This window comes from Camelus dromedarius, chromosome 14, assembly GCF_036321535.1.
Source record: "Camelus dromedarius isolate mCamDro1 chromosome 14, mCamDro1.pat, whole genome shotgun sequence".
NCBI lineage: Eukaryota > Metazoa > Chordata > Mammalia > Artiodactyla > Camelidae > Camelus > Camelus dromedarius.
Genome location: NC_087449.1, coordinates 51,386,638 through 51,412,136, shown reverse-complemented (window position 1 = coordinate 51,412,136; position 25,499 = coordinate 51,386,638). Strand labels below are relative to the sequence as shown.

At 36.6% G+C, this 25,499-nt stretch overlaps 1 protein-coding gene across 5 annotated transcripts in view; it reads left to right on the top strand.

The window, feature by feature from the left end:
- Positions 1–25,499, top strand: part of PHACTR4 (phosphatase and actin regulator 4) — a 95,056-nt gene that overhangs the window by 65,090 nt on the left and 4,467 nt on the right. For 4 of the 5 annotated variants that reach the window (XM_010981649.3, XM_064493875.1, XM_031464485.2 and 1 more), the window contains 11 exons: positions 5,690–5,860; positions 6,405–6,485; positions 9,316–9,480; positions 9,865–10,254; positions 13,820–14,423; positions 15,790–15,977; positions 17,270–17,423; positions 21,891–21,946; positions 23,101–23,162; positions 24,441–24,578; positions 25,182–25,258. In XM_010981649.3, the coding sequence (XP_010979951.1) occupies positions 5,690–5,860; positions 6,405–6,485; positions 9,316–9,480; positions 9,865–10,254; positions 13,820–14,423; positions 15,790–15,977; positions 17,270–17,423; positions 21,891–21,946; positions 23,101–23,162; positions 24,441–24,578; positions 25,182–25,258 (2,086 nt within the window). Of the gene's footprint in view, positions 1–4,726; positions 4,755–5,689; positions 5,861–6,404; positions 6,486–9,315; positions 9,481–9,864; positions 10,255–13,819; positions 14,424–15,789; positions 15,978–17,269; positions 17,424–21,890; positions 21,947–23,100; positions 23,163–24,440; positions 24,579–25,181; positions 25,259–25,499 lie in introns of all 5 variants that reach the window. The other variant, XM_031464486.2, reaches the window with a different exon arrangement.

Below are 25,499 nucleotides of genomic sequence, written 5' to 3'. Positions count from 1 at the left end.
GGGGGGAAGCCAATAAAATGACATTTATAAAGTGCTGAAATTAAACAAATAAAAATACCTCTCAGTTCCCAACTGAAACTACTGTACCAAGTGAAAATATTATTCAGAAATAATGAAATAAAAGTAGCCTAGTTGGAAGCACAGAATTGGAGGAAGACATGAAGAGTACCTGAAAGAGCAAACATGCAGAAAGTATGAACGAATACTGTTTGTTTAAACAACAACAATAATAATGTTTTCTATGGTTCAGTTATGTATATGTAGAAGTAATATATGACAGTAACACAGAGTAAACAGTTGAAATGTCAGATTCTTGCATTGTTCCTTTAGTAGTAAAAGTACTAACAACGTCAATTATAAGTCAAGGATGCACAGAATAACAAATAGAAATGAATAGAAAATGGTAGACTTTTAAACCCAGCTGTGTCAGTAAAAGCATTAAATATAAATTGACTAAATATTGACAAAAGACAACAATTGAAAACTAGAGAGAAAAAAATAAGGCAAAAGTTTTATTAGAGCAATATAGGGAATTTCCTAGTGATGAAAGGGTCAAGTCAACAGGAAGATATAACTCTAAATCTGTGTGTACCTAGTGACATATCTACCAAGTATATAAAGCAAAAATTAATAGAACTAAATAGAGAAAGAGACAAATCCACTTTCATAGGTAGAAATATTAACATACCTCTCTCAGTAACTGATAAAACAAGCTGCAACAAATCAGAAAGGATTTAATGATTTGTACAACACGATTAACCAACTTGGCGTGATTGGCATATAATAGAACCCTACACTCATTAACTGCACAATACTTTCTTCCCAAGTGCACATGAAACATACCTTATAAATCTAGGGGAAATATAAGTGTAAATTTTAATTTATTTTTAATTTAAACTCTACCTGAGACTAGGAAACACAGAAAAGATCCTTACAATTCTGTAGGAGTACTTGAGTAGGAAACACTGGAATGTTGCTGTGATTTCCTGGTTTATTTTTCATCAACAGAGAATTAGGTTACATGCAGAGAATGTCTATCTCTGTCTCTTTTAACATGCATAAGATTTCCAGATAATAATCTGGGATTGAATTTAACAAACTTGACTGATCATTAAGAATCGCCTGGGAAAATTTTTGTAAACAGATTTCTTGGTCCCACCTCCTGGAGATTCCATGTTTTGAAAAGGCAACTGGGCTGATTCCAAGTATTTCAGCAGATTTGGGAGTCACAGAAATAATGTTCTGTTTGTCATCAGAATATGAATGAATGGATTTGGGATCAGGCTGGGTGTGGCTGAACCCCACTGCATGATGCAGGAGACATACTTCCTTCTGAAAGTTTTATCAACATGAAAGTTAAGCACATTTGCATAAAGCATCAAAGAAAAAAACTACTCTTTGCTTTTTGTATTCAGTGACTTTCTTTACATAATGAAAGAGGAGGGCTTTTCTTAGCAACCTGTATGACAGCAGATGCATTCATTTTTATCGTAAGTTGATATTTTGCACACACACTGACTTTTTAATATAAACAACTTATTTTGAGTTTATATGCTAGCAAGCATAAATATATTTGAAAGGATATTATATTGTTGTTTTGAATGTATAAGAGAAAGGGGACATAGAAATATATTGTTCAATATAATGAAGAACTAAAAGGGATGAATTAAGTCTTACTTTTTTTTTAATTGAAATGTAGTTGATTTATAATGTGTTGATTTCTGGTGTACAGCATAGAGATTCAGTTATACACATATATTCTTTTTCATTGTAGTTTATTACAGGATATTGAATGTAGTTTCCTGTGCTATACATCAGGACCTTGTTGTTTATTTTGTATATAGTAGTTTGTGTCTGATAATCCCAGACTCTAATTTATCCCTCGCCACCCCCTTTCCCATTTGGTAATCATAAAATTGTTTTCTGTGAGTCTCTATTTTATAAATAAGTTCATTTGCATCATCTTTTTTTATTATTTTAATTTTTTTAATTTCTTTTATTTATTTTTTTTTTTTTATTGGTGGGGAGAGAGGTAGGTTTACTTATTTATTTTTAGAGGAGGTACTGGGGATTGAACCCAGGACCTTTTGTGTGTAAGCTTGTGCTCTACCACTTGAGCTATACCCTTTCCCCCTGTATCATCTTTTTTAGATTCCACATATAAGTATATATGATAGTTGTCTTTCTCTGACTTAACTTCACTTAGTGTGATACTCTCTAGGCCCATCCATATTGCCATAAGTGGCATTATTTCATTCTTTTTATGGCTGAGTAGTATTCCATTGTGTATATAAACCACATTTTCTTTATCAATTCATCTGTCAATGGACATTTAGGTTGCTTCTATGTCTTGGCTATTGTAAATAGTGCTGCTTTGAACATTGGGGTACATGTATCTTTTCAAGTTAGAGTTTTCTCCAGATACATGCCCAGGAGTGGGATTGCTGGATCATTTGGTAACTCTTATTTTTAGTTTTTTAAGGAAACTCCATACTGTTTTCCATAGTGGCTGCACCAAATTACATTCCCACCAACAGTGCAGGAGGGTTCCCTTTTCTCTACACCCTCTCCAGCATTTATCGTTTGTAGACTTATTAATGATGGTCATTCTGACCAGTATGAGGTAATATCTCATTGTAGTTTTGATTTGCATTTCTCTGATAATTAGTGATATGGAGCATCTTTTCATATGCCTATTGACCATCTGTATGTATTCTTTGGAGAAATGTCTATTTAGGTTTTCTTCCCATTTTTGATTGGGTTATTTGGTTTTTTGTTATTGAGTTGAATGAGCTGTTTGTATATCCTGGAGATTGTCCTTGTCAATTGCATCATTTGCAAATATTTTCTCCCAGTCCATACTTTGTCTTTTCATTTTGTTTATAATTTCCTTTGCTGTGAAAAAGCTTATAGTTTGATTAGGTCCCATTTGTTTATTTTTGCCTTATTTCTGTTGCCTTGGGAGACTAACCTCAGAAAATATTGCTACAATTTCTGTCAGAGAATGTGTTGCCTATGTTCTCTTCTAGATTTATGGTGTCCTGTCTTATGTTTAAGTCTCTAAGCCATTTTGAGTTTATTTTTGTGTATGGTGTGAGGGAATATTCTAACTTCATTGATTTACATGTGGCTGTCCCAAGTCCTATGTTAGAAAGTGGTTAAATAGCTGAGAAAAGAGTGGAAGCAGACTAGATTGGATATACTTCATTTAAAGACCTCATAGACAGGAACTTTTCTGTGAATATGTTATCATCTAACATTCCTGTAGCTATTTGGCTATTTTTCTTTGTAAAAGCATCACATAGCACTAAGAACCTTTACTTTCATATTGTTAGTTTGGGTTTTTTTGTTTGTTTGTTTTTGGTTTGGTTTGGTTTCGGGGGTTTGTTTTATTTTTATATTATCTTCGCTATTACTTTTCTTTTTTCGGTGGGGGGCAATTGGGTTTACTTTTACTTACTTGTTTTTTTTAACAAAGGTACTGGGGATCAAACCCAGGACCTCATGCGTGCTAAGTAGGCACTCTACCACTGAGCTACTACCCTCCCCCTTTCCCTATCACTTTTAACCAAACAGGCATTTTCCTATGTGTCTTTTGGAACTGAGTGAGGTTCACTCAGTGGGTGGGTTAGCAGGAGATTTTCCTTTAGTGTCTTTTGGAACTGAGTTTCACTCAGTGGGAGGGTTAGCAGAAGATTTAAAGTTTCAATCCCTCCTTGCCTCTGTAAGAAAGGCTACTGTATGAGAATGAATAGCTTATGCTACTTAGTTCCATTTCTGAAAGTGTTATCATTAACATGTTAAATATTATGATATCATGAATGCTCTGAAATGTCTTCAGTTCTCATTGACATTCCATAATTGGTAAAACACTGTCTTAGTGAAAGCACTCTTTTTTTTTTTTTTACTTTTTTTTAACACCTTTATTGGGGTATGATTCCTGATTACAGTAAACTATACATATTTCAAATGTACAATTTGATGAATTTTGATAAATGTATACACCAATGAAACCACTACCACAAGACAGATAACATTTCCATCACTCCCCAAGAGGGAAAGCACTTACTCTTGAAAGCAATACCGTGTGTTCACCCTGGTGCCACTCTTGGTGGTCCATCCCAGGGTACCGTGGAGGGGAACTTGTTTTGCAGGAGTTCTTCTAATGTCTCTAGCAACTATACTTTAAAAAAGATGATCCAGTGTTATATTCTATTGCATTTTATGTAAAGAATTAAGGTAGCTGAGACCCAAGATGCCCACAAGTAAAGAAAAGAGTCACTCTTCTCTGTCACCGTCATCTGTTGCACTTCAGGAACCAGAACCCTGTTTTGTCTAAGTCATCTAGACACAGCAAAGTAATGTATCAGTAGTTATTGCTGCAGTCACTCTGATTATTACGATTGTGTAACCCTGATCTTTATCAGCGGACTCCCCTAGACTCACGTCTATCAACTGAAAAAAGATGGAATTTGGCAAATGTTTCTTTAAAAAAATGCCTATTGATTGTGTATTTTCTCTTATGAAAAAAGTCTAATGAATTAAGAATCTTGTAGTGCATATATTATGCCCTCTTATCCCCCCAGCCTCCAAAAGCATTATTTGCTTCGAATGTGAAATTGTTTACAATAAATATATTCACTTATTACAGGCAATTATACAGGATATGATCCTTGATAATTCCAGGATTGTTATTCCACATGACTCTTTTTTTCTTCTCCTCTAGACTTCTCCAAAGAACCCTGGGACAGTAGGTGGAGTGCAAAGTTGTATTGTGTTGCTTTCCTGCTTTTTTTGTTGCCTTCCTGCTTTTTTAGAAAATTACTCTTGGCCCAGTCTTGGCTGCTCCTTTCCGTGCCACTAAAGCTAACTAACTAAACCCTGCATGAGGGACTCATAGCCTTTCATTTTGATCCTGCACATTTACCATGTCAGTTATGTTTCTTGTCAAATCTTTAGAATCAGGATTGTCCTTAAAGCAACACTGCAGTAAATGAAATGAAATCTTATCTCTCCAAAAAAAAAAAAAAAATGTCCCTTTGTTTGAAGCACTCTCTTTCTAATACCCCTGCCTCCCCACCCATAGCACCTTCCAGTACTCCAAAACTACCTAGGGTCTTTTTTGCAAAGGGAGATAATAATCTGATAAACATATACAAGTAAGGTGTTAATACTTAAAGTGTTACCCCCTCCTTGAACTAGTCATATCCTCAAAAAAGAGGGCAGGGAGAGGGCAGTGATTAACAGAGAATAATGACTCACTCACCAGCGGTGGAACTCTCTGCTTCAGTGACACAAGAGACAATGATGTGAGCTGAGAAAGGCCTTTCCCCATGCCCAGAGAATGAGAATGGCAACAGAAGTAGCCTACACTGGGGCAAGATCTCATGCGTACTGGGAAGACATCCACATTGTGTGTGTGTGTGTACCTTTAAGAGATTTGAGCTGGTTACAATCATCTCATTGAATTTTTGTCCTAAAATGGTATCAGCTCCTTAGTAGTTTTTCTGTTATGGATTTTGGTGTTTGGTGTCCATGTGGTGTCCAGGAGTCTGTCTGCATGATTATTTATCATTGCTCTGATCCTTTCCAACTACTACAGGAAGAGAGGGGAAGGGACATTTTCGAGATTATTCTGAAATAATAAATTAGCTGTTCTCTTGCCTCTCTCCCTCTCACCATGCAACAGAAGAAGCAGGCCAGCCTGTTGCAGACCCAGGCATGGTAATGGACAGTGTGGAAGCTGGAGACACAACACCTCCTACCAAAAGGAAGAGCAAGTTCTCAGGCTTTGGCAAGATCTTCAAGCCCTGGAAATGGCGAAAAAAAAAAAGTGATAAATTCAAAGAGACATCAGAAGGTAAGATGTTAAAATTTAAATATATGTTCTGAGTTAAAGAGTTCCCCATTTTGGAAGTACCTAATTTTTTCATTCTCTTCCCAAGTTTCTATAACCCCCTATTTGAAGAGGGAATTGAATCTTTTAGAATTAAAAAACCAAGTGATCATTCATTAAGCCTTATATCCTATATTTTGATGGGATTAATGTTTATCAACTGAGTGGTGAATGGAGCTCCTGAACAATAGTGAATCTAAGATGCTTCTTTTTTCTACTCTGGCCACTTCCTCCCAGAAAAAGTTCATTTATAAATACCTTATTATTGAAATTTCAATTAAAAGAGAAAAAGCTAAACTTATAAAAGGATAGTTTCTTTTGAAAATAATATTTTCCTAATAGTACAGGGTGTGAAAGAAATTAAGTTTTTTTAATTTGAAGTTAGTTTTTGTGTTCTTTCCTAAGAATAGAAAATTGAACCACTTTATGCTTTTAACCTGAGGAGTTAGAATACTTAAAGTTGACCTTTATCTACCACATTTCTGAGTGTTTTCCAATTTACTGTTAGTTTTAGAGCGAAAAATATCTATGCGAAAACCAAGAGAAGAACTGGTTAAAAGAGGGGTTCTGCTGGAAGACTGTGAGCAGGGTGAGTTCGCAAATAAATAGCTAATGCCTGTCTCTGTACACTTGATCTTTGGTTCTCACTAGGTATTTGAATTTTCTTTCTTTATTACTTGCTATTGTTTAGAGGGAGTTGGGCTTAAAAAATAAAACTGTTCATGTATCTAGAATATATATTTTTAAGGCTTTTATTGAAAAAAAGAAGAAGACAGTGCAATAGGAAAGTCTTCAAAAGCATTGAACAGTTCACTGAAGAGTACATACAAATGCCCAATACACAAAGAGGTGGTTTTTTTTTTTTTGCTTCTTAGTAATGAAGGTATACACGTTAAAGCCAAAATAAAATACCTCTACAAATAAACTAGAAAACCTAAAATTAATCAAACGACAAAGGGCAAGAGTTGATGAGGGTGTGAAATAAGCAGAAGTCATATACAACTGTTGGTGGAAGTATTAAAGTGGAATTATCACCTTGAAACATAGTTCAGCATAGTCTATGAAAGCTGGAGAACGTAAACCTATGTACAGTCTTTGATGTATACCCAACAAAAATGTGTATACATGCTAATAGCAGCAATATTTATTAACAGTTGAGCAAAATTGGAAACAACCCAAATGTCCATCAATAGTAAAATATATAAATAACTTGTGATACATTTATTAGAATGAAATATTATATAGCAATGAAAACAAACTAAACCTACATGCTTTAATATGAATCTCATAAGTAATACTGAGCAATTGAAGTCAGTTAGGAAAGAATACATATTGTATCATTTCTATAAGTATAAAGAAAAACAATGTTTGGAGATGCATGTTTATGTGATTAAACTGTAATAAAAACACAAAGAAAGGATAAGCATAAGAGGAGAGTGATGGATTGCTTTGAGGGGGAAGGAGAGGTATGTTAATGAGGGAGAGAGGGAGGCTTCAGAGGTCTGGAAACATCTTACTTAATGTCCGTAATGATCACACAAGTGTTATTCTTGTAATATGTCTTTGAAACCTACATTTCTATTTTGTACATTTTTTCTGATGTTAAACTTGTCAGTGAAAAAAAATTACATAATAATAGGATATTTCTATAGAATTCAGTGCCATACCATCTATATTTGATTTATTCAAAGAAGGCATGTATTTTTTTATACAACTTTTAAAGTTTCCATTTATGGTTATTACAAAATATTGGCTGTATTCCTTGTGTTGTACACTACATCCTTGAGCCTATCTTACACCTAGTAGTTTGTACCTCCCACTTCCCCACTCCTCTGTTGCATATAAATGGGCATATATTTTTTGTGAGAATGAAAATATCTAGTGATGAGAAAATATTAAAACATAAGTGAGAATAATTGATTATTTTTAAGGAATTAGAACTTCAGGGTAATCATGAATGATTTTCTTTGCAGTAATTACCTCCTAATTTCCTATATTAAAGTCCATTTTTTCGCTGAGTTAAAAAGAAACTTCCCTCACCTTTCCTTCCAAGAGCCTACCTTGTCTGGCTGTGGTCTTTAACTCTGGAACTGAAATTGAGTAGTTAATGAAGGATCTTTGAGGCAAACATACTCTTTCTCTATACATTCTCAGCTTTGTACCAGCTACAGTACTGTGTCATTTCCTTTTTTCTTAAACCAAATTTGTCTCCAGGCCTCTATTGCTGTCCTAATCTTGTCTGTCTGTCTTAAAGATCATGTTTTGGTATTTCAGCACTCATTGTTGGTTCAATAATGTCAATACTTTCTCCGATGTATGACTTTTTTTTTTAATTGAAGTACAGTCCATCACAATGTGTCAATTTCTGGTGTACAGCACACTATCCCAGTCATGCATATACACGTATATATATATTTGTTTTCATATCCTTTTTCATTAAAGGTTATTACAAGATATGTATGACTTTTATGAAGCAGTATATCAGAAGAGTAAGACTAGTACATTGGTTGCATTTCATTTCTCTTCATTAGAGCTACTTTGCATTAAATAAAATCTGAAAGCCAAATTTTAAAAATATATCGTCTCTCTCCTACTTTAATTTTTGGCTTCCTGTTACCTACAGGAATTAGTCCAGGCTCTTTTACATGGTATTTGGTACCCTTCATAGCCTGACTCTTGCTTGTCTTTACAGTCCTATCCATACTATTTCTTACGTATATCGAGTCTCCTGCCAGGCCAAACTGGTTGTTATTTCCCAAACATGTTGAATAATTTCACACCTTCATACTTGCTATTCCTTCTTCCTACAGTCTTTTCTCATCTTGTCATTGAGTGGTAGGCTTCTCCTCCCCTTTTAAGATCCAGTTTTGCTACCACTTTCTGTAAAGCTTTTCTAACCCCATCCCCCCGTCCAAGATAATTGTTTCTTCATTCCTACCATAGCACTTCATTCATTATAGCTCTTAACATTTAACATTGTAATTATTTATGTATCCTAAATCTGTGTTATTCATATAGCAGGATACCTGGTACATAATAGACAGTCAAATGTTTATTGAAAAAAGTAATTACTTATTTCCATTACTACCATAAAATCCAAATAATTTAGATCTAAATAATAAGCTAAAACAGGAAAGCTTAGAAATTGCTGACTATATTTACAAGATCTTGTGGTAGCTCACAGCGAAAAAAAAATGTGACAATGAGTATATGTATGTTCATGTATAACTGAAAAATTGTGCTCTACACTGGAATTTGACACAATGTTGTAAAATGACTGTAACTCAATAAAAAAAAGTTAAAAAAAAAAAAAGAAAGAACACTAATTTAAAAAAAAAAAGAAAGAAAAAGAAATTGCTGACTTTTCTCCCTATCTGACCACGCTGGTCCATCAATTTCCTCTTTTTTGGACCTTGCAGGTGGTGAGGATCCAGGGAAGTTGAGCCATGCCATGCTAAAGAATGGCCATACCACCCCCATAGGGAGTGCCAGGTCTTCCAGTCCAGTCCAAGTAGAGGAAGAGCCAGGAAGAGTAGCAAATCTTAGGAAATCTATTCCAGAAGAGGACCCAAAGAAGCGACTAGGTAAGAAACTGAATTTAAGTAGAATTTTCCCCTCATTCTTGCATTCACAAAATGCCTAAATTTGTGATTCTCAAGGGTGAAAAAGGATGTTAAATATCAGATACACCTATAGGGCTTTTTCAAGCTTCACATTCCTCCTCCTCCATCCAAGGGACTCTGTCTAGTTGCCCGGCTCTCGTGTGAAGAATCACTACCATAACAAGCCTCTCTTACTGATTGAGAAACTGTCATATACCTTAAGTATGTTGAAGTTGAGAAACTTTGCCTCTAAACTTATCTGTAAGTTAAATAAGGGATGAAGTTGACTGTAGATGTAGAGGTGTTAGGTTTTTCAGGCTGTCTTGTAACTCTCTCCTCTCTTAAATCACATCTGTTATTACACAGGCTCGACTGGAAGCCAGTCTAATTCTGAAGCAGAGTCCATTCCTGAGAATGTAACCAAACAGCCTCTACTTCCCCCTAAAAGACACTTTTCTTCTCATGAGGCAAATGAAGGGCAAGCAAAGGACGCCACTTCCTCTGGCAGCACAGCAAGACCCATCTCCTCCACTTCCACAACCGCCATCACCACAGTACCTACTGCCACTACGGCTGCTACGAACCTGGCAAAAACTGTTCATTCCTCTGTCCCCCCTTCCCAAGCACCCAGGACTCCTGCTGCTCCTGCCAGCACTAACACTACTGCTACCCCGAGCCTCACCCATACAGTCCCTGCCAAGCAGCCCCCTATCCCTCCCCCTAAACCAGCTCACAGAAATAGCAACCCTGTCATTGGTAAGTCTTTAGAGTTCTGTTGGTTTGGTTTGATTTGGTTTTAGATGGTTGTTTTGTTGAATAACTGGTACAGTATTGGTTTGGTCTGTGAGAGAGTTCTCCATATCTTGTCCCTTTCAATGCCATCAATATAGGGGAAAAAAAGTTTTGAAAATGAGGTAGATAGATGGCTATGAATGGTAACAGGGTGGGGTCAGAGATCACTAAAATTAGGTTCAAGTTTGAGGGAATTAATATTTATTTTCCTAAAACAATGTTTCTGAACTACTTTTTATAGTTGGGGAACTGGGCTTGTGAAGACCATGATGGGTTTAACCTACATGGAGAAAAGGGTTGTTTTTTTTTTTAAACCTATTTTAAACTGCCAGTGCCTTCCTTCAGCAAACCCAGTAGATAAAAAGATGATTGTATAGATGCCAGTGTAACTTACGATTCAGTGTCTGACATAATATCTTCATGGGGAACTGCAAAAGATATTATTTAAATTGTTCTGATGAAATCATGTTTTATCTTGGGAGAGTTAAGAATGCTATTCTTAATGAAATAAGTGGTTGAAGAGGAGTGGTAGAGCACATGCATGAGGTCCTGGGTTCAATCCCCAGTACAGCCATAAATGAATGAATGAATGAATGAATGAATGAATGAAGATAACCCATAAATTTATATTGGTTTAGTAAATTTTTTATATTTACCTGATGTCATATTTAGGTTAATTTTCTTTTCTTAAATATAGAGGAATTTTCAAGAAAGGGAGGACAGAAAAACAGATAGTTTTTTAGGAAACATTATATTAAGCTTAGTACTGCTTAAAGTTTTTGTTAATGATTGAATGGAGAAATAAAAAAGTATGCTCATTAAATGGCTAATTTAACCAAATTGTGTGGAGTGACTAGAAAAACAGGCTTAGGCTTCATTGTGAGTAAAACAGGTTGGATTAGCTTGACAAAAACAGGATGAAGGTTATTATCATTATCACCCTTTGGATGGAGTACTGTGTTGACTTATCTCTGAAGATCAAGGAGGTTTCATATACTTATTTTCAAAACCTCCTTGTGAAGTTTTATCTACTTTATCTATTGTATAGTTAAAGCAGTAAGAATGTGAAGTTGTGATTCACTCAGGGTTGCAGTTAGTGAGAGATAGAAACCAAACATAAGCTTTTCACCTCTGCAGTACAGACCTCTGTCCTGTGTGCCTGTGTTCTCAGTCTGTTGTGTGGACAGGTGTTCTCCTCATGATCACCTGGAGGGCTTGTTAATGAACACAGAGTGCTGGGCTCTGCCCTTAGTTTTTGATTCCCTAAGTTTGCGGTAGTGCCCGAGAATTTGCATTTCTAATGAGTTCCCAGATAATGCTGATGCTGCTTATATAGGAACCACAACGAGAACCACTGCTCTAAACCAGTAGTAATCTACCCTTTTGGGGGTAAGACAACATTAAAAAGTGATAATATGTGTACTGTATCCTGGGCTGAATTGCAGAATTCACTCCTCACCTCAGGTGAATAACCCAAAGCGATAGGCCCAGTGACTGAGGGATCGACATCAAATCATGAGTAGTCCTCAGCAGAAAGAAAAATAGGACAGTTCACACAGCTTTTATTAAGGTTAAATAGATTTGATTTAAAGAACTATCCTTTATTCTGAAATTATGACCTTCCTAATTCTTTGGTGTTAAAAGACCATTTCTTTCATGAAATGATTATGTTCATAAGTGGTTTACTGAATATCAAGCCTTACTTGAAAATAATAAAAATTGACAACCTGTAATTGGTTGAGAATTTCTTTTTAACTGTATTGGTCTATGAAATCCAAACATTTGGAAACCATTGCTTTAGACATTGTTCTGTCTACTAACAGGCGTAGTAGTAGGACTAAGGACTAATTAGGAGTATTAGGACTAAGGAAGGACCACCATAAATAACTGAACAGATGAAGGGAATTTGTAACCCCTCCAGCAAACATTCTGGCATCTTTCCCACAGAACTACAGCCAAGTGCCATCGTCAGGGTTTGTATACCAGAGGTTACTTCCTTACCAACTTCAGCTATATGTTTTATTTAAATTATCAAAGTTGATTTACTTTATCAATTCAAACATTAAAATATTCAAATTTGGTCTTTCAGGTATGGGTTTTATTGTAGATTGAATAGCTAACTGCTATTTTTAGGCAGACAGCAAAAATCTAGTCTACTAAAAAGTATCTCTTTCATTGATCCTAAAATTCACATTTTTTAAATCTTTTTTTTTTTGTATGTATGCAATATTTTTCTAGAAAGCCCTTTAAAATTTTACTTACAAAGAGTGACATTAAAATATTATTAGGTTAGCTAGACTTTCACTTTGAATGCTGCCAATGGAATGGGATTTAGGGCAATTAAGTTTTCATTTTAGGGAAACTTGAGGTGCTGCTCTCTAAGTAAGACATAAAATCTTTGAAAACAATTTGTGGGACCAATGTGAGGGATTTGGGTAGAGGATTAGAGATTGGCAACCAAGAGAACTACTATTTATTTTGGAAGACTGACCTTTTGTGATGTGATGATCCACTTCTTAAAAGCCAATTTGAGCTCTCCAAAGGGACTTTGCTGAATTAGTACCTGAGTCTGGGGCTTTGGGGGAATCACACAGGGATATATATTGTCATGACACAGGGTAGGGGGCCTCTCATCTAATAAACATGTATTGAGGGCCCATTATATGCCAGACACTGTGCCCCACCCTGTGAATATGATGATAGAGACAACGGTTGCCCTGCCATCAAGGAGCCCGTAGTGTAGTGGAGAGTGGAAATGGCAGGTTGGGCATAAAGGACACCAAGAGGCCTGGACACTAATAAAAATAAAGTCAGTGGGATCCGGAGGATGGAACTTTATAATGAGTCCTGGGAATTAGCTGAATCCTTGCCATTTTGTAGTATATCTTGGGCAAGTCACCTAACTTCCGTGGCCTCAGTTTTTCCTTCTGTAAAATGGTAAAGATGACCCTTGTATAAAAAGAATATTATGAAGTCAAAGATAGACAAGCACTATGATTTCTTCAAAGTCCTTTGCATTTGCTATAAAAATCCAAGGTGTCATTATTGGTGGTTTAATAATACAGAGCTGAGATATCTAGGCATCATTATTTATCAGGATATGATAGCAATGCCTGGTAGTATTTGTTTTTTTATTTCTATCTGCATGTTTAAATTTTTTAATGGAATACTGTTAGACAAAATAACTTAGCCACATTTTTTCTATCTCTATTCACATTAACTTTATCTATACCAATATCAAGTTATACAAAGTTGTCATAGCTATTGTCATAGTAAAGAAGCAAGAAATGTCTCATCAGAATATTAAGGTAGTGGTTTTCCTACACTGCTGTACATTTATTAGGCCTTCTAGATATTCAAATGTAAATTTTGTTTCAGGATGAGCTAGCTAGGGAATGGCAAAGCCATGAAATGTTCTAATTAGCCTGAAAGATTAAGTGTGAGCTCAGCTCTAATTCTAGGCTGTGGGCTGGCCCCTCAAAGCACTGAAAAGCCATCTTAATTTGAGGTGTTGCTTTCTCTTTTCCAGCTGAACTGTCCCAGGCAATAAACAGTGGTACCTTGTTATCAAAACCATCCCCACCTTTACCACCTAAGAGAGGCATTCCATCAACCTTGGTACCCACCTCAGAGTCTGCTGCTGCTGCTGCCACCACCACAAAAGCACCAAGTGATCAGAGAGAGAAGAGCACTTGCTCTGTGGGTTCCGAACCACTGCTGACAATCCCCCCTTCCTCCCCCTCCCCCCCACTGCCTACTCATATACCTCCAGAACCCCCTCGGTCCCCTCCATTCCCTGCTAAGACTTTTCAAGTTGTGCCAGAAATTGAGTTTCTGCCTTCCTTAGACCTATCCCAGGAGGTTCCCCAGCAGGAAAATCAGAAAAAGGAAGTGCCCAAGAGGATGTTGGACCACAGTTTTGGGGAGCCCCATGTACCCCCTAGGCTGCCCCCACTCCCACTGCATATCCGAATCCAGCAGGCCCTGACCAGCCCGCTCCCCATGACTCCTCCCTTGGAAGGCTCTCATAGAGCTCATTCATTGCTCTTCGAGAACAGTGACAACTTTTCTGAGGACAGCAGTACCCTGGGTCGGACCAGGTCACTTCCCATCACTATTGAAATGCTAAAAGTGTGAGTGCCTTTAAAGCTTGCCTCTTGTTCCCTCTTCTCTACTCTGGGTAGTCCTTCTTAGAAAAAATTACTTATAAAGAGAAAATGAATACATTTAAATTAAGAATGCTTAATAAGTAGGACATGTTCTTGAATTTGGACTTTTTTACCCTCCTGATTTCTATAGCATTGTTTCCATGGCAGAAATGTCCATGATGATAAAAAGAAATTACAAGCTTCTGTACTTGAAAATTAAAACCACTGTATATTTTTATATGATATAAGGGAAGCAGTGGAACATGATGCTTAAGAACGTTGACCTTGGAGTAAGATAGTTCGGGGTTCAAACGCCAGTTCTGCCTCTTATTTACTAGCTTGCAGTAGTGTCTGTTACTTAACCTGCTCTTCTGTTGTCTAACCTGCAGACAGGAATAATACCTATCTCACTGGCGTGAGAATGAAATTAGACAAATCTGAAAGCACTAGTGCCTGGCACACAACTTGGTAGAGAGGGAGAGAGAGAAGCCTAGAGAAAAAGAAGGGAGCTCTGAAAGATAGGTCAGTATTCCAGCCCCCTAGACTGGCGCTGGTCATCTTGTTTCCCACATCTGTCCCCAAACTCTCAATCTGTTCACAGTAGCACTGGTACTTCTACCTACTTTGTTGGTGTTCTTAAAATCCAGACAAATTGTGACAGAAGATTAATACCTTTTGGCAAGTTGGAAATTTGTTTTACTAACTAAAAGAATTGTTACAGAGCTATTGCAGCATCTTACTTTTTATTTGTTTTGCTGGTATTACTTATTTCACATCTTGGGAAGAGACAGTTCAGGAGTTTTAAGTAGACTAAGTCAGGTTTATGCCTCCCAAGTGCAAAGGGGAGAAGTTAGTTTTCATCTTTACTTCTCTTTGCTTCCTTGTTTTAGATTATCATTCTGTCCTACTTCATTGTTAAACCAAAGAGAAATGGGTTAAGTATTTTTATTGAGTTTTGCCCATGAACAAAGTAGTCTTCTCATTTAATCAGACCAAAGCAAACTTCAATCTTATGTGTAGATCTTCAGGGCCCTGTTTGCCAGGCATTAGTGCATTCTAGAATTTGTCTGCTTCATTCTCACAACAAGCCAACAAGGTAGGTATTATTCCCATCTACAGAAGAGTTAAGTAACTTACAAGCTACTAAATACATTGTAAAGCTGGGATTTGAACTCAGAGCCCTTTAGATTAATAGGTGCTAAAAAGTTTCTCAGCATGATTGTAAAAGTTAAGGGAAGGAACTATAATTATTTCACTCATGGACCTTTTCATAGTTTTTCGGTACTTTGCCTTGCAAATCAGTTATTCTTTATGTCTCTGAAAGGAAAATGTAATTATGTTAATTTGTTAGTCCAGACGATGAAGAAGAAGAGGAACAAATCCACCTGTTTGCATTTGATGAGGAAGTAGCATCTACTTCCGTCGTTCCTAAACCACCACAGCGTCTGCAGGAGGAAGAGGAAGAGAAGGAGAGTGACTCTGATTCAGAAGGTCCCATTCAGTACCGAGATGAAGAGGATGAAGATGAAAGCCATCATAGTAAGAAAGGGAGGGAAAGCAAAGGAGAAAGTTCTTTCACGGATATAGCTACAAGCTGGTCTTAGCAAGCATAAGATGAATGGAAGCAGGTACCCTCCCCCGTCAGGAGCTAACTGCTGTTAAAAGCCACTGGGAAGGACCCTTGTCCCTGCTGTTCCCATTGTTATAACAAGCCAGTGAGAGGGAGCCAAGTAGATTGAGTCAATCAGGTTTTTATCTGTTTGATTTTGATTTTAAATTTACAATGAAAGTATTAAGGAATGTGGAGTAAAGGAAAGTTGGTATTTGGGCTTTGTGGAGAAGACAAAAGTGATGCTCTCCTTTAGCCTAATGAACTCATTGTGTTCATGGAGCAAAGGGAAAAAACATGTTCACAAACACAAATCTGCAAATAATGGAATCTTGATTCCTAAAAGTGGAAAGCAGCTTTAAGAGTAGGAACCTTACGATAAAGAAGATGTGGTATATTTATACAACGGAATACTATTCAGCCATAAAAACTGACAACATAATGCCATTTGCAGCAACATGGATGTTACTGGAGAATGTCATTCTAAGTGAAGTAAGCCAGAAAGTGAAAGAAAAATACCATATGAGATCGCTCATATGTGGAATCTAAAAAAAAAAAAATACTAAACAGAAACAGACTCATAGACATAGAATATAAACTTGTGGTTGCCAGGGGGGATGGGGGGTGGGAAGGGACAGACTGAGAGTATGAAATTTGTAGATACTAACAGGTATATATAGAATAGATAAACAAGATTATACTGTGTAGCACAGGGAAATATATACAAGATCTTGTGGTGGCCCACAGCGAAAGAGAATGTGACAATGAATGTATGTATGTTCATGTATAACTGAAAAATTGTGCTCTACACTGGAATTTGACACAACATTGTAAAATGACTATAACTCAATTAAAAAATGTTTATATATAAGAAGAAAAAAAAAAGAGTAGGAACCTTATGAGGTATGTAGTGCAAGTGTCTCTATGTTTTAATTCAGAGGCTGTCCTGTGCTTAGATTATCCCTCCTCTGGCAAGTCTCACTCAGGACAAAACTGATAGAGAGAACTGCTAGAAGGGAGAAGATGCCTTTAGCTCAGCTGAGTCTATCTGCTGAAAAGATTTTTAGATGTCTCCAGCTTTACCCCCACCATTGTGTTAGGTGGATCACTGACGGCCAAGTAGAAAGCTGGGAGTTATGATACTGTTTGTTCAGATTCTTACCTAGCTCCAGGTGAGGTTGAGCCTTAAGCTTCTACATGTTTTTCTTTCCCTTGCACAAAGGTGCTCTGGCCAACAAAGTGAAGAGGAAGGATACACTGGCAATGAAGTTGAACCACAGACCCAGTGAACCAGAGGTGATCACGGATTCTTGGCCTCGAAAAAGCAAAGAGGAGTGGAATGAAATACGGCACCAGATTGGAAACACTCTGATCCGGTAGGTCTTTGCGTAGAATAGATTGATTTGATTTGATTATGCCAGTATGTGTGTTAGAGATCTACTTTGTGCTGGAATACTCATTTAGCCTTTTTTTAAATTTTAGAAATAGTGTAATTTTTAAAAATATGTATTGTACACAGTTGGGGTATCTTTTCTAAGAATTTGGAAATTAAGTAACTAGATGGCTCCTAGAACTTTAAGCCATGACGTAGACGTATCTCACAGCTTTACACCGTAAGACAGACATAAATATGTTTTTTTTTTTAAGTTTCTAGAGAATTCGGGTGGTTCCCAGGACAGCAAGGCTCCTCTGGCATTTATCCGGTTGCTCAGCCATGAGGTACCAGCCCAATTCAAGATCACACCCATATTTTCCATTGTATCTATTTCACATGTTCCATGTAACTGCCTCGTTTCAAAGTGTTAGTATATTTTTGAAGTCAGCTGGAACCAAAAGCATAGAGAAAGTGAATGCAAGCCAGCTTCCTGCATATAGAATACATGTAGAATCCAGGTACACAGACAGGTGTTTGCAACCTCAAATGTTTCTTTTGGTAGAGTGAGGAAAAGGAGGTGGAATTCTTGACATATTCCTTAAAATAACTAACTAAGGATGTCTGCTAATTAAAATATATTCTCCTCTCTTGCCTCAGACACCTGGCTTTGCTGTTGGCCAAGATGACAATCTTTTTTTTTTTTTTTTTTTTTTTTTTTTTTTTTTGGAGATGACAATCTTAATGCAGAACTGTGGCCTTCTGAATGTCATCAAGAGACCATCAAGATTAGGAATTAGTTAAGAATGGATTTTTTTTTCTTCTAGTTTTATTGAGATATATTTGACATACAGCACTGTATAAGTTTAAGGTATAGAGCATAATGATCTGGCTTATATATACATCATGAAATGATTACCACAAAATATTTTTTCCTTGTGATGAGAACTCTTGGGATTTAGTCTCTTAACTTTCATATATAAGGTATATGTTAATTATATTAATTATGTTATTTATTACATCCCTACTGTTTATCTTTCACTGTAGATTTGTACCTTTTGACCACCTTCATCCAATTCACCCTCTCCTACCCCCTACCTCTGGTAACCACAAATCTGATCTCTTTTTCTATGAGTTTGTTTTTCGTTTGTTTGTGTTTTAAAGTATAATTGACCTACAACACTGTGCTGGTTCCTGGTACACGACATGGTGGTTTGATATTTGTGTACACTGCAAAATGACCACAATAATGAATCTAGTTATTGCCTGTCACCATACAAAGGTATTACATTATTATTGACTGTATCCCCCACGCTGAACATTTCATCCAAGATTGGGTATCTTTCATAATAGATTGCTTTCTGCTTTACTGCAAAGCTAGTTGTTCATCTCTGAGTGTTTTTTCCAAGTCATAATCTTTTTGGAAGAGCTTGTTGGACACTAGCAATGAACAGTCTGAAACTGAAATGTAAAAATATAAGAGATTACCATTTACAGTAGCATTAGATATCTTTAAAAATTTAAGGATAAACCTGACAGAAGATTGTGTAAGACCTGTACACTGAAAAGTATAAAATACTGCTGAAGAAAGTAAAGAAGACCTAAATAAATGTAAAGAAATAACATATTCATGGATCAGAAGTCTCAGTATTATTAAGACATCAGTAGATTCAACAGAATTCCAATCAAAATACCCCTGAGTGGGCTTTAATTGACAAACTGATTCTGAAATTCTTATGGAAATACAAAGCAACTAGGGAAAAGAACAGGCTTGGAGGATTAACACTGTCTTATTTTAAGTCATATTATAAAGCTAAAGTAACCTAAACAGTATGATATTGATATAAACATAGACAAGTAGATCAATGGAACAGAAGCGAGAGCCAGAAATAGACCCACCCGTATATGTACAACTCACTTTTGAAAAAGATACAAGATAATTTTATTGAGAAAGGATGATCTTTTCAACAAGTGGTGCTGGCACAGAAATAACTTCAATTCATGCTGTGTATCATATGTAAAAATTAATTCAAAATGGATCATAGACTTAAATATAAGAGCTAAAACTTTAAAACTTTTAAAAGAGTATGGGTTAGACAAAGAATTCTTAGATACTATCTCAAAGCATGATTCTTAAGAGAAAAAATTGATAAATGGCTCTTCATCAAAATTAAAAAGTTTTGTTTTGTGAGAGACACTGTTAAGAGAATGTAAAAACAAGCCACAAACCGGGAGAAAATATTTTCAAACCATGTATCTGATAAAGGTCTTATATCTAGAGTATATGAAGAACTCTCCAAACTCAATAAGAAGACAGACAACCCACTTTTAATTTAAAAGGTGGGGGGAGCAGAAGATTTCAAAAGACACATCACCAGAGAAGATGTACAGATGGCAAATAAGCATATGGAAAGTTGCTCAACATCATCTGTCATTAGGGAAATGCAGATTAAAACCACAGTGAGATACCACTACAAGCCCATTACGATGACTAAAATTGCAGTTTAAAAGGCTGATAAAACTAAGAGCTGCTAAGGATGAGGAGCAGCTGGATTCTCATACACTGGTAGTAGAATGTAAAATAGTAGAACTACTTTGGAAAGCAATTTGTAAGTTCCTTTAAAGAAAATCAATGTATGATCCAGCCATTCCATTCATTGTTGTTTGTAATAGTCCCCCCTCCAAAAAAAAATAGAAACAACCCAAATATCTATCAAAAGACAAATGGATGAACATAGTCATGTGATGGAACACTACAGAGCAGGAAACAGAAATGAACTATTATAATGCCACAACTTAGGTGGATCTCAACAATCATCCTGACTGAAAGAAGCTAGACAAATAAAGTATATACTATATGATTTTCTATAAGATTTTAGAAAATGAAAACTAATTTATAGTTACATAAAGCAGGTCAGTGTTTGCCTGGGGGCAAGAAGAAATTAAATTGAAATTGAATAAAGCAAATCAATGTTTGCCTGCAGGTAATGAGGTTGAGATTACAAAAGGAAATGAGATTTTTGTCAGGGAGGTTGTAGAGTTGTATCTCTGGTACCTGTGAATGTGTCTTTATTTAGAAGGAACATCTATGAAGATATAATCAATTTAAGATGAAGTCATACTGGTTTAGGGTAGGCTCTGATCCAGTGAGTGGTGTCCTCATGTGAAGAGGGAAATTTGGACACAGAGACACAAACACACACAGAGAGAGAATGCTGTGTGGCTAAGGAGGCAGGCTGGAGTGATGCATCTCCAAGCCAAAGAATGCCCAGGACTACCGGCAGCCACTAGAAGCTAGGAGAGAAGCTTGAAACAGATTCTTCCTCAGAGCCTTCAGAAGGAACCAACCTTGTCAACACCTTGATTTTGGACTTCTGGCCTCCAGAACTGTGAGACAGTAAATTTCTGTTATAAGCCATCCACTTTGTGGTGATTTGTTATAGCAGCCCTAGGAAATCAATACAAGGGTGATGGATATGTTCCTTTTCTTGATTGTGGTGATCGTTTTACAGGTACACACATATGTCAAACTATCAAATCATGAAGTTTATTGTATGTCACATCTTAAAGCTGTAGGGTTTGTTGTTTTCTGTTTTTGTGGGTTTTTTTGTTATGTGTGGTTTTGTTTGTTTGTTTTATGAACATTGAAGAAAGAAGGTCTTGTTCTGAGTGACTTTGAAATACATAAACCTGTAAACTGTATATAAAATGGGACTGGGAGTTTTCCATGCAACTAAAGAGTTACTAGCATGTAGTTCAAACACTGTCTGAGGATGCGTTAAAGCTAAGAAATGAAGAACTTTCTGATTGCAGAAATGACAAGTTGTCATTATTGAATAACATCTCATAACTGTGGATGCGATGAGAAGCTTCAGATATTTCAAAGAGGACAGAAATTAAAATCGTAGATTTACAGAATATCACTTCAAAAAAAGACAATCTTTAATTCCAGTGGTTCCTAAACTACTGGTTTAAAAATCAAGACAGGACATCAGAGTCATACGGGAAGCATTGTAAATATACATATGTATCATCTTAGTTCTCATCCTGGTTTCCTGAATCAGAATTTTTGTTAGTATCCTTGAGGATCTTTGTTAACAGATATGCTGAAGGAGGAAATCTGTTTGGGAGCCACCAGTCCCGTTCAAATCTTTATTTTACACATGAGTACACTCAAGGTCTGACTGAGCTTTTTTGCGGTGATAGGGCTTGTTAAGTGTCAGAGCTAGAACTAGAATCCCAGCCTCCTGTTTGCATGTACAATTCCTTTTTATGTTGTAATTTCTGTATTAACACTTTCATTATGAAAATTGTTTCATAAACAATGAATCAGATAAAAAATGAAATATCAAAAGTTTGAATATGTATTGATTTCTTTCTAGAGTAGGGGCTAATATAAACTAAGACCAAACAGATCTTTGTAAACAATATTAGGAGGTTTAATGTAGAAATAATCTTATCTCCCTTTTAGACGACTGAGTCAAAGACCAACACCAGAAGAACTAGAACAACGAAACATACTACAACGTGAGTCCAGCCATGGAAATGAAGTTGTATAGATTTTCTTTGTATATCTGACTTTAACATGCATAACAGAAAAGAGAAGCATTTTCTACAAGGGCTGAGGAGAGAATATTCTAGCCAAGGAAGGACTATTCATACTTTTTTCCCTGAAGAAACAAAGTTCTTCCAAGCTTCCTTTACAAGATATCATTATGTATTGTTTAGTGTACTGGGATACTCCAGAAAATTACGTTTTAATGTTCTCACCGTATCTTGAGCCTACCTTGGGCTTTTTGAGGGGGTTGTGCATTTGGAGTGGACCTTCCTGTTGCTAGTGGAGCCTAAGGGTTTGTGCCCAAAGCAAGTCCCAAGTGCAGCTTTTTCATCTCTTAAGACTTTCATACCTCTGAAGTCATAAAATATGTAATGTAATTAATTTGCTTTCTGTTTATATAGTCGACGTTCTGAAGTAGCATTCTAATCTAGTATAGATTTATTTCTATAGATTATAGAGTGAAATTTGTCCTTAAAAACCTCCACCTTAACATTGTAAATCAACTGTACTTCAATTAAAAGTTAATTAATTTTTTTTAGAACCCTCCACACTGAAGAGGATTAGGCTTCATAGAGTTACTTGTGGGCATACTCAGCTTGACCAGCCCATCCCGTTTTCTCATCACTGTTTGAATACGCACAGCTTAGTCACTAAGTACATTTTAAAGTATGGGAACCATTATAGACGTATGACATGAAACTTAGTATGATCTCCTTCCTCCATTGTTAATGGTTACTCTTGAGCAAAGATATGCAAGGTTTTTCTTAAAGGACACATAGTAAATATTTTCAGCTTTGCAGGCCAAAAAGCAAAAGGAAACTATTATGTAAGTACTTATCAAACCATTCAAAATGTAACCATTTAAAAATGTAAAGATCATTCTTAGCTATGGGCAGGAAAAATACAGGCAGCTGGCTTGATTTGGTACCATAGTTAGCTGACCCATGCTCTTAAGTATTTGACTATGCCAGTTGACAAGAAAATTATCTTGATTAGCCATTCCCAAAGTTAGTATTTCATTCTGATGTGGAGCCTGTAAGAAATACTTGCCATGTAATTATTGAAAAGTTTGATATGCAAATTACCATTTTGAAGTAATAATCTTTGTTTCTGTCAACTGTAGCTAAAAATGAAGCTGATCGTCAGGCAGAAAAACGAGAGATTAAGCGTCGACTTACTAGAAAGGTACATTGCCCGTCTTGTATTTGACCTGTTTGGAAAGAAATGAATTTGACTTGAATTGCTATAGATTGATATGAAAATACAACACATGATGAAAATATAGAAAACAATATAACATTATAAGAACTTTTTTTTTCATTTTTACTGTTTAGAAAAACCTGCACAAGAAGGTGCTCAGTAAATACTTGGACAAGTTTTGACCTTTTATTTGGTAGACCAGGGGTTTTGTTGTAGATTCTTAACACCTCTTGAAGTATGAGACTGTAGCAGGAGGCTGTGGAGCATTCAGTTTTGCAAGGCAAACTGATTGTTTTCTAATCAGGGAAAGAACTAAACTTACCCTTAGTAACACCTGAAAAATATGAAAAAAACAAATAGGATTTTCTCATTGGTCCCAGATCAATTAGGGTAGAATCTTTTCTGTACCAGACTTGGGTAAATCCTTCAACTCTGGGATTAAACCCTTTTTCCTTTCCGTCCCTCCATAATAGTAATTACTTCCTGTAGGTTTTTGGAGTTGGTCTGAGTTTCTCTAGATATTTCTTGAAATGTATAAGAATTCCCAGGAGAGCAAGGAATCTAGACATTTTCTTCCTGAATTTCTCCCACTGCTCCCCTTCCCCAGGACCAGAGGAATTATCCTTGATAGAGTGAGGGTGCCTAGAGGCCGTGTCTGGACTTAATGCCTTCAGGTCGAGCAAGTTACCTGATTGTTCAACCTTAAATCATAATTTGTTACAGAATCTGGTACCTTGGGCATTATCCATGTTGAAAGGAAATTCACCCTTAATATTACCCACACTAGATACTGCTTGCATATTAAATGTATTCACTTTACAATTATTAGATACGAACTTAAAGCCCTGACACTTCTGCTACCCAAAATGTGGTCCACAGACCAGAAGCATTGGCATCACCTGGGAGCCTGTAAGAGCTGCAGTCTCAGGCCCCACCCCAGATCTGCTTAATCAGATTCTACACTTTAACCAGATCCCCACATGGTTTGTATGCATATTAAAGTTTGAGAAGCACTGGTTATACTGGTTACACTGGTTTATAGCAGTGCTTCTCAATCTTGGCTGTGCATTATGGAGCTTAAGAAAAAAAAAAAACTGATACCCCAAGTCTCTGAAGATAGACCCAGGGGTCAGCCATGTTTAAAGGTCCCCAGGTGATTCCAATATGCAGTGAAAGGCAGAAGCACTGGATTAGAGGCAGTTTGAGAGCATGATTGATTCCTAACTCCTGGCATAGAGAACTAAGAGGCTCCGTTTCTTTCAGCTCAGTCAAAGGCCAACTGTGGCTGAACTACTTGCCAGGAAGATTCTGAGGTTTAATGAATATGTGGAGGTAACAGATGCCCACGATTATGATCGGAGAGCTGACAAACCTTGGACCAAACTGACCCCTGCTGACAAGGTATCTGTCATCTGTCTGTCTGTCTTTCTTTGAAGCATACAAGACTAACTAGAATGGGGAACCATAAACAGTTTCACTTCTGAGTCTAATCAAGATACAAAATACCAAGATGTACAAACCAAAACTTTATACTAATAACTTCACCACCACCACCTAAAATGAAAGAGAAAAAAATCCCTGCTGTATCAGAGTATAAAAATCTGGAAGGAAATAATATGTATTTTTAACAGTCATTCTGTTTGGTTGGAGGGAGTTTGAATGGTATATTTTAGTAATTACCCATATTTCACTTTTATAACAGGAAAAGCTATTTTACATGCTGTGGAAACTATAAAAGCTATAATATTTCTTTTAAGCTCTTCAAGTGTTTTGATTTAACTGGAGATTTTCAGTTTATTATGAGATGAAGGGTGTCAGGGAAGGCAGTGTGCCTTGGGCTCAGAGCTTCACTCAATGTGTTGACCTGGCTTCTTGCCTCCCCCGGGCAACCTCCTGCGGGTTGCAGTCACTCACACAGTTAAGCACCATAGAGATTAGATGGCAAATCACACTGCTATGCTATAACAGACAGAAGATGCTGAAACATTTGTTTCTACTCTACAGGCTGCCATAAGAAAAGAATTAAATGAATTTAAAAGCTCAGAGATGGAAGTTCATGAAGAGAGCAAACATTTTACACGGTAAGACCCAAATACTCTGAGCTAAGTAGAGCTTAACCAAAAAGTAGACATACTAGGGGTATTCAGCGAGGAAGGACTCTAGTGATGTGAAAAGAACAGCACTTGCAGGGTTAACTGCAAGAAGACTACATTGAGGGAAAGGGATGAGAAAGAACTAAGAGCTCATGCCTATACTGACTGTGGCATTTTATGTATATTATCTTATTTAATCCTTGCAGCAAAGATGCCAGGTGTATTTAGA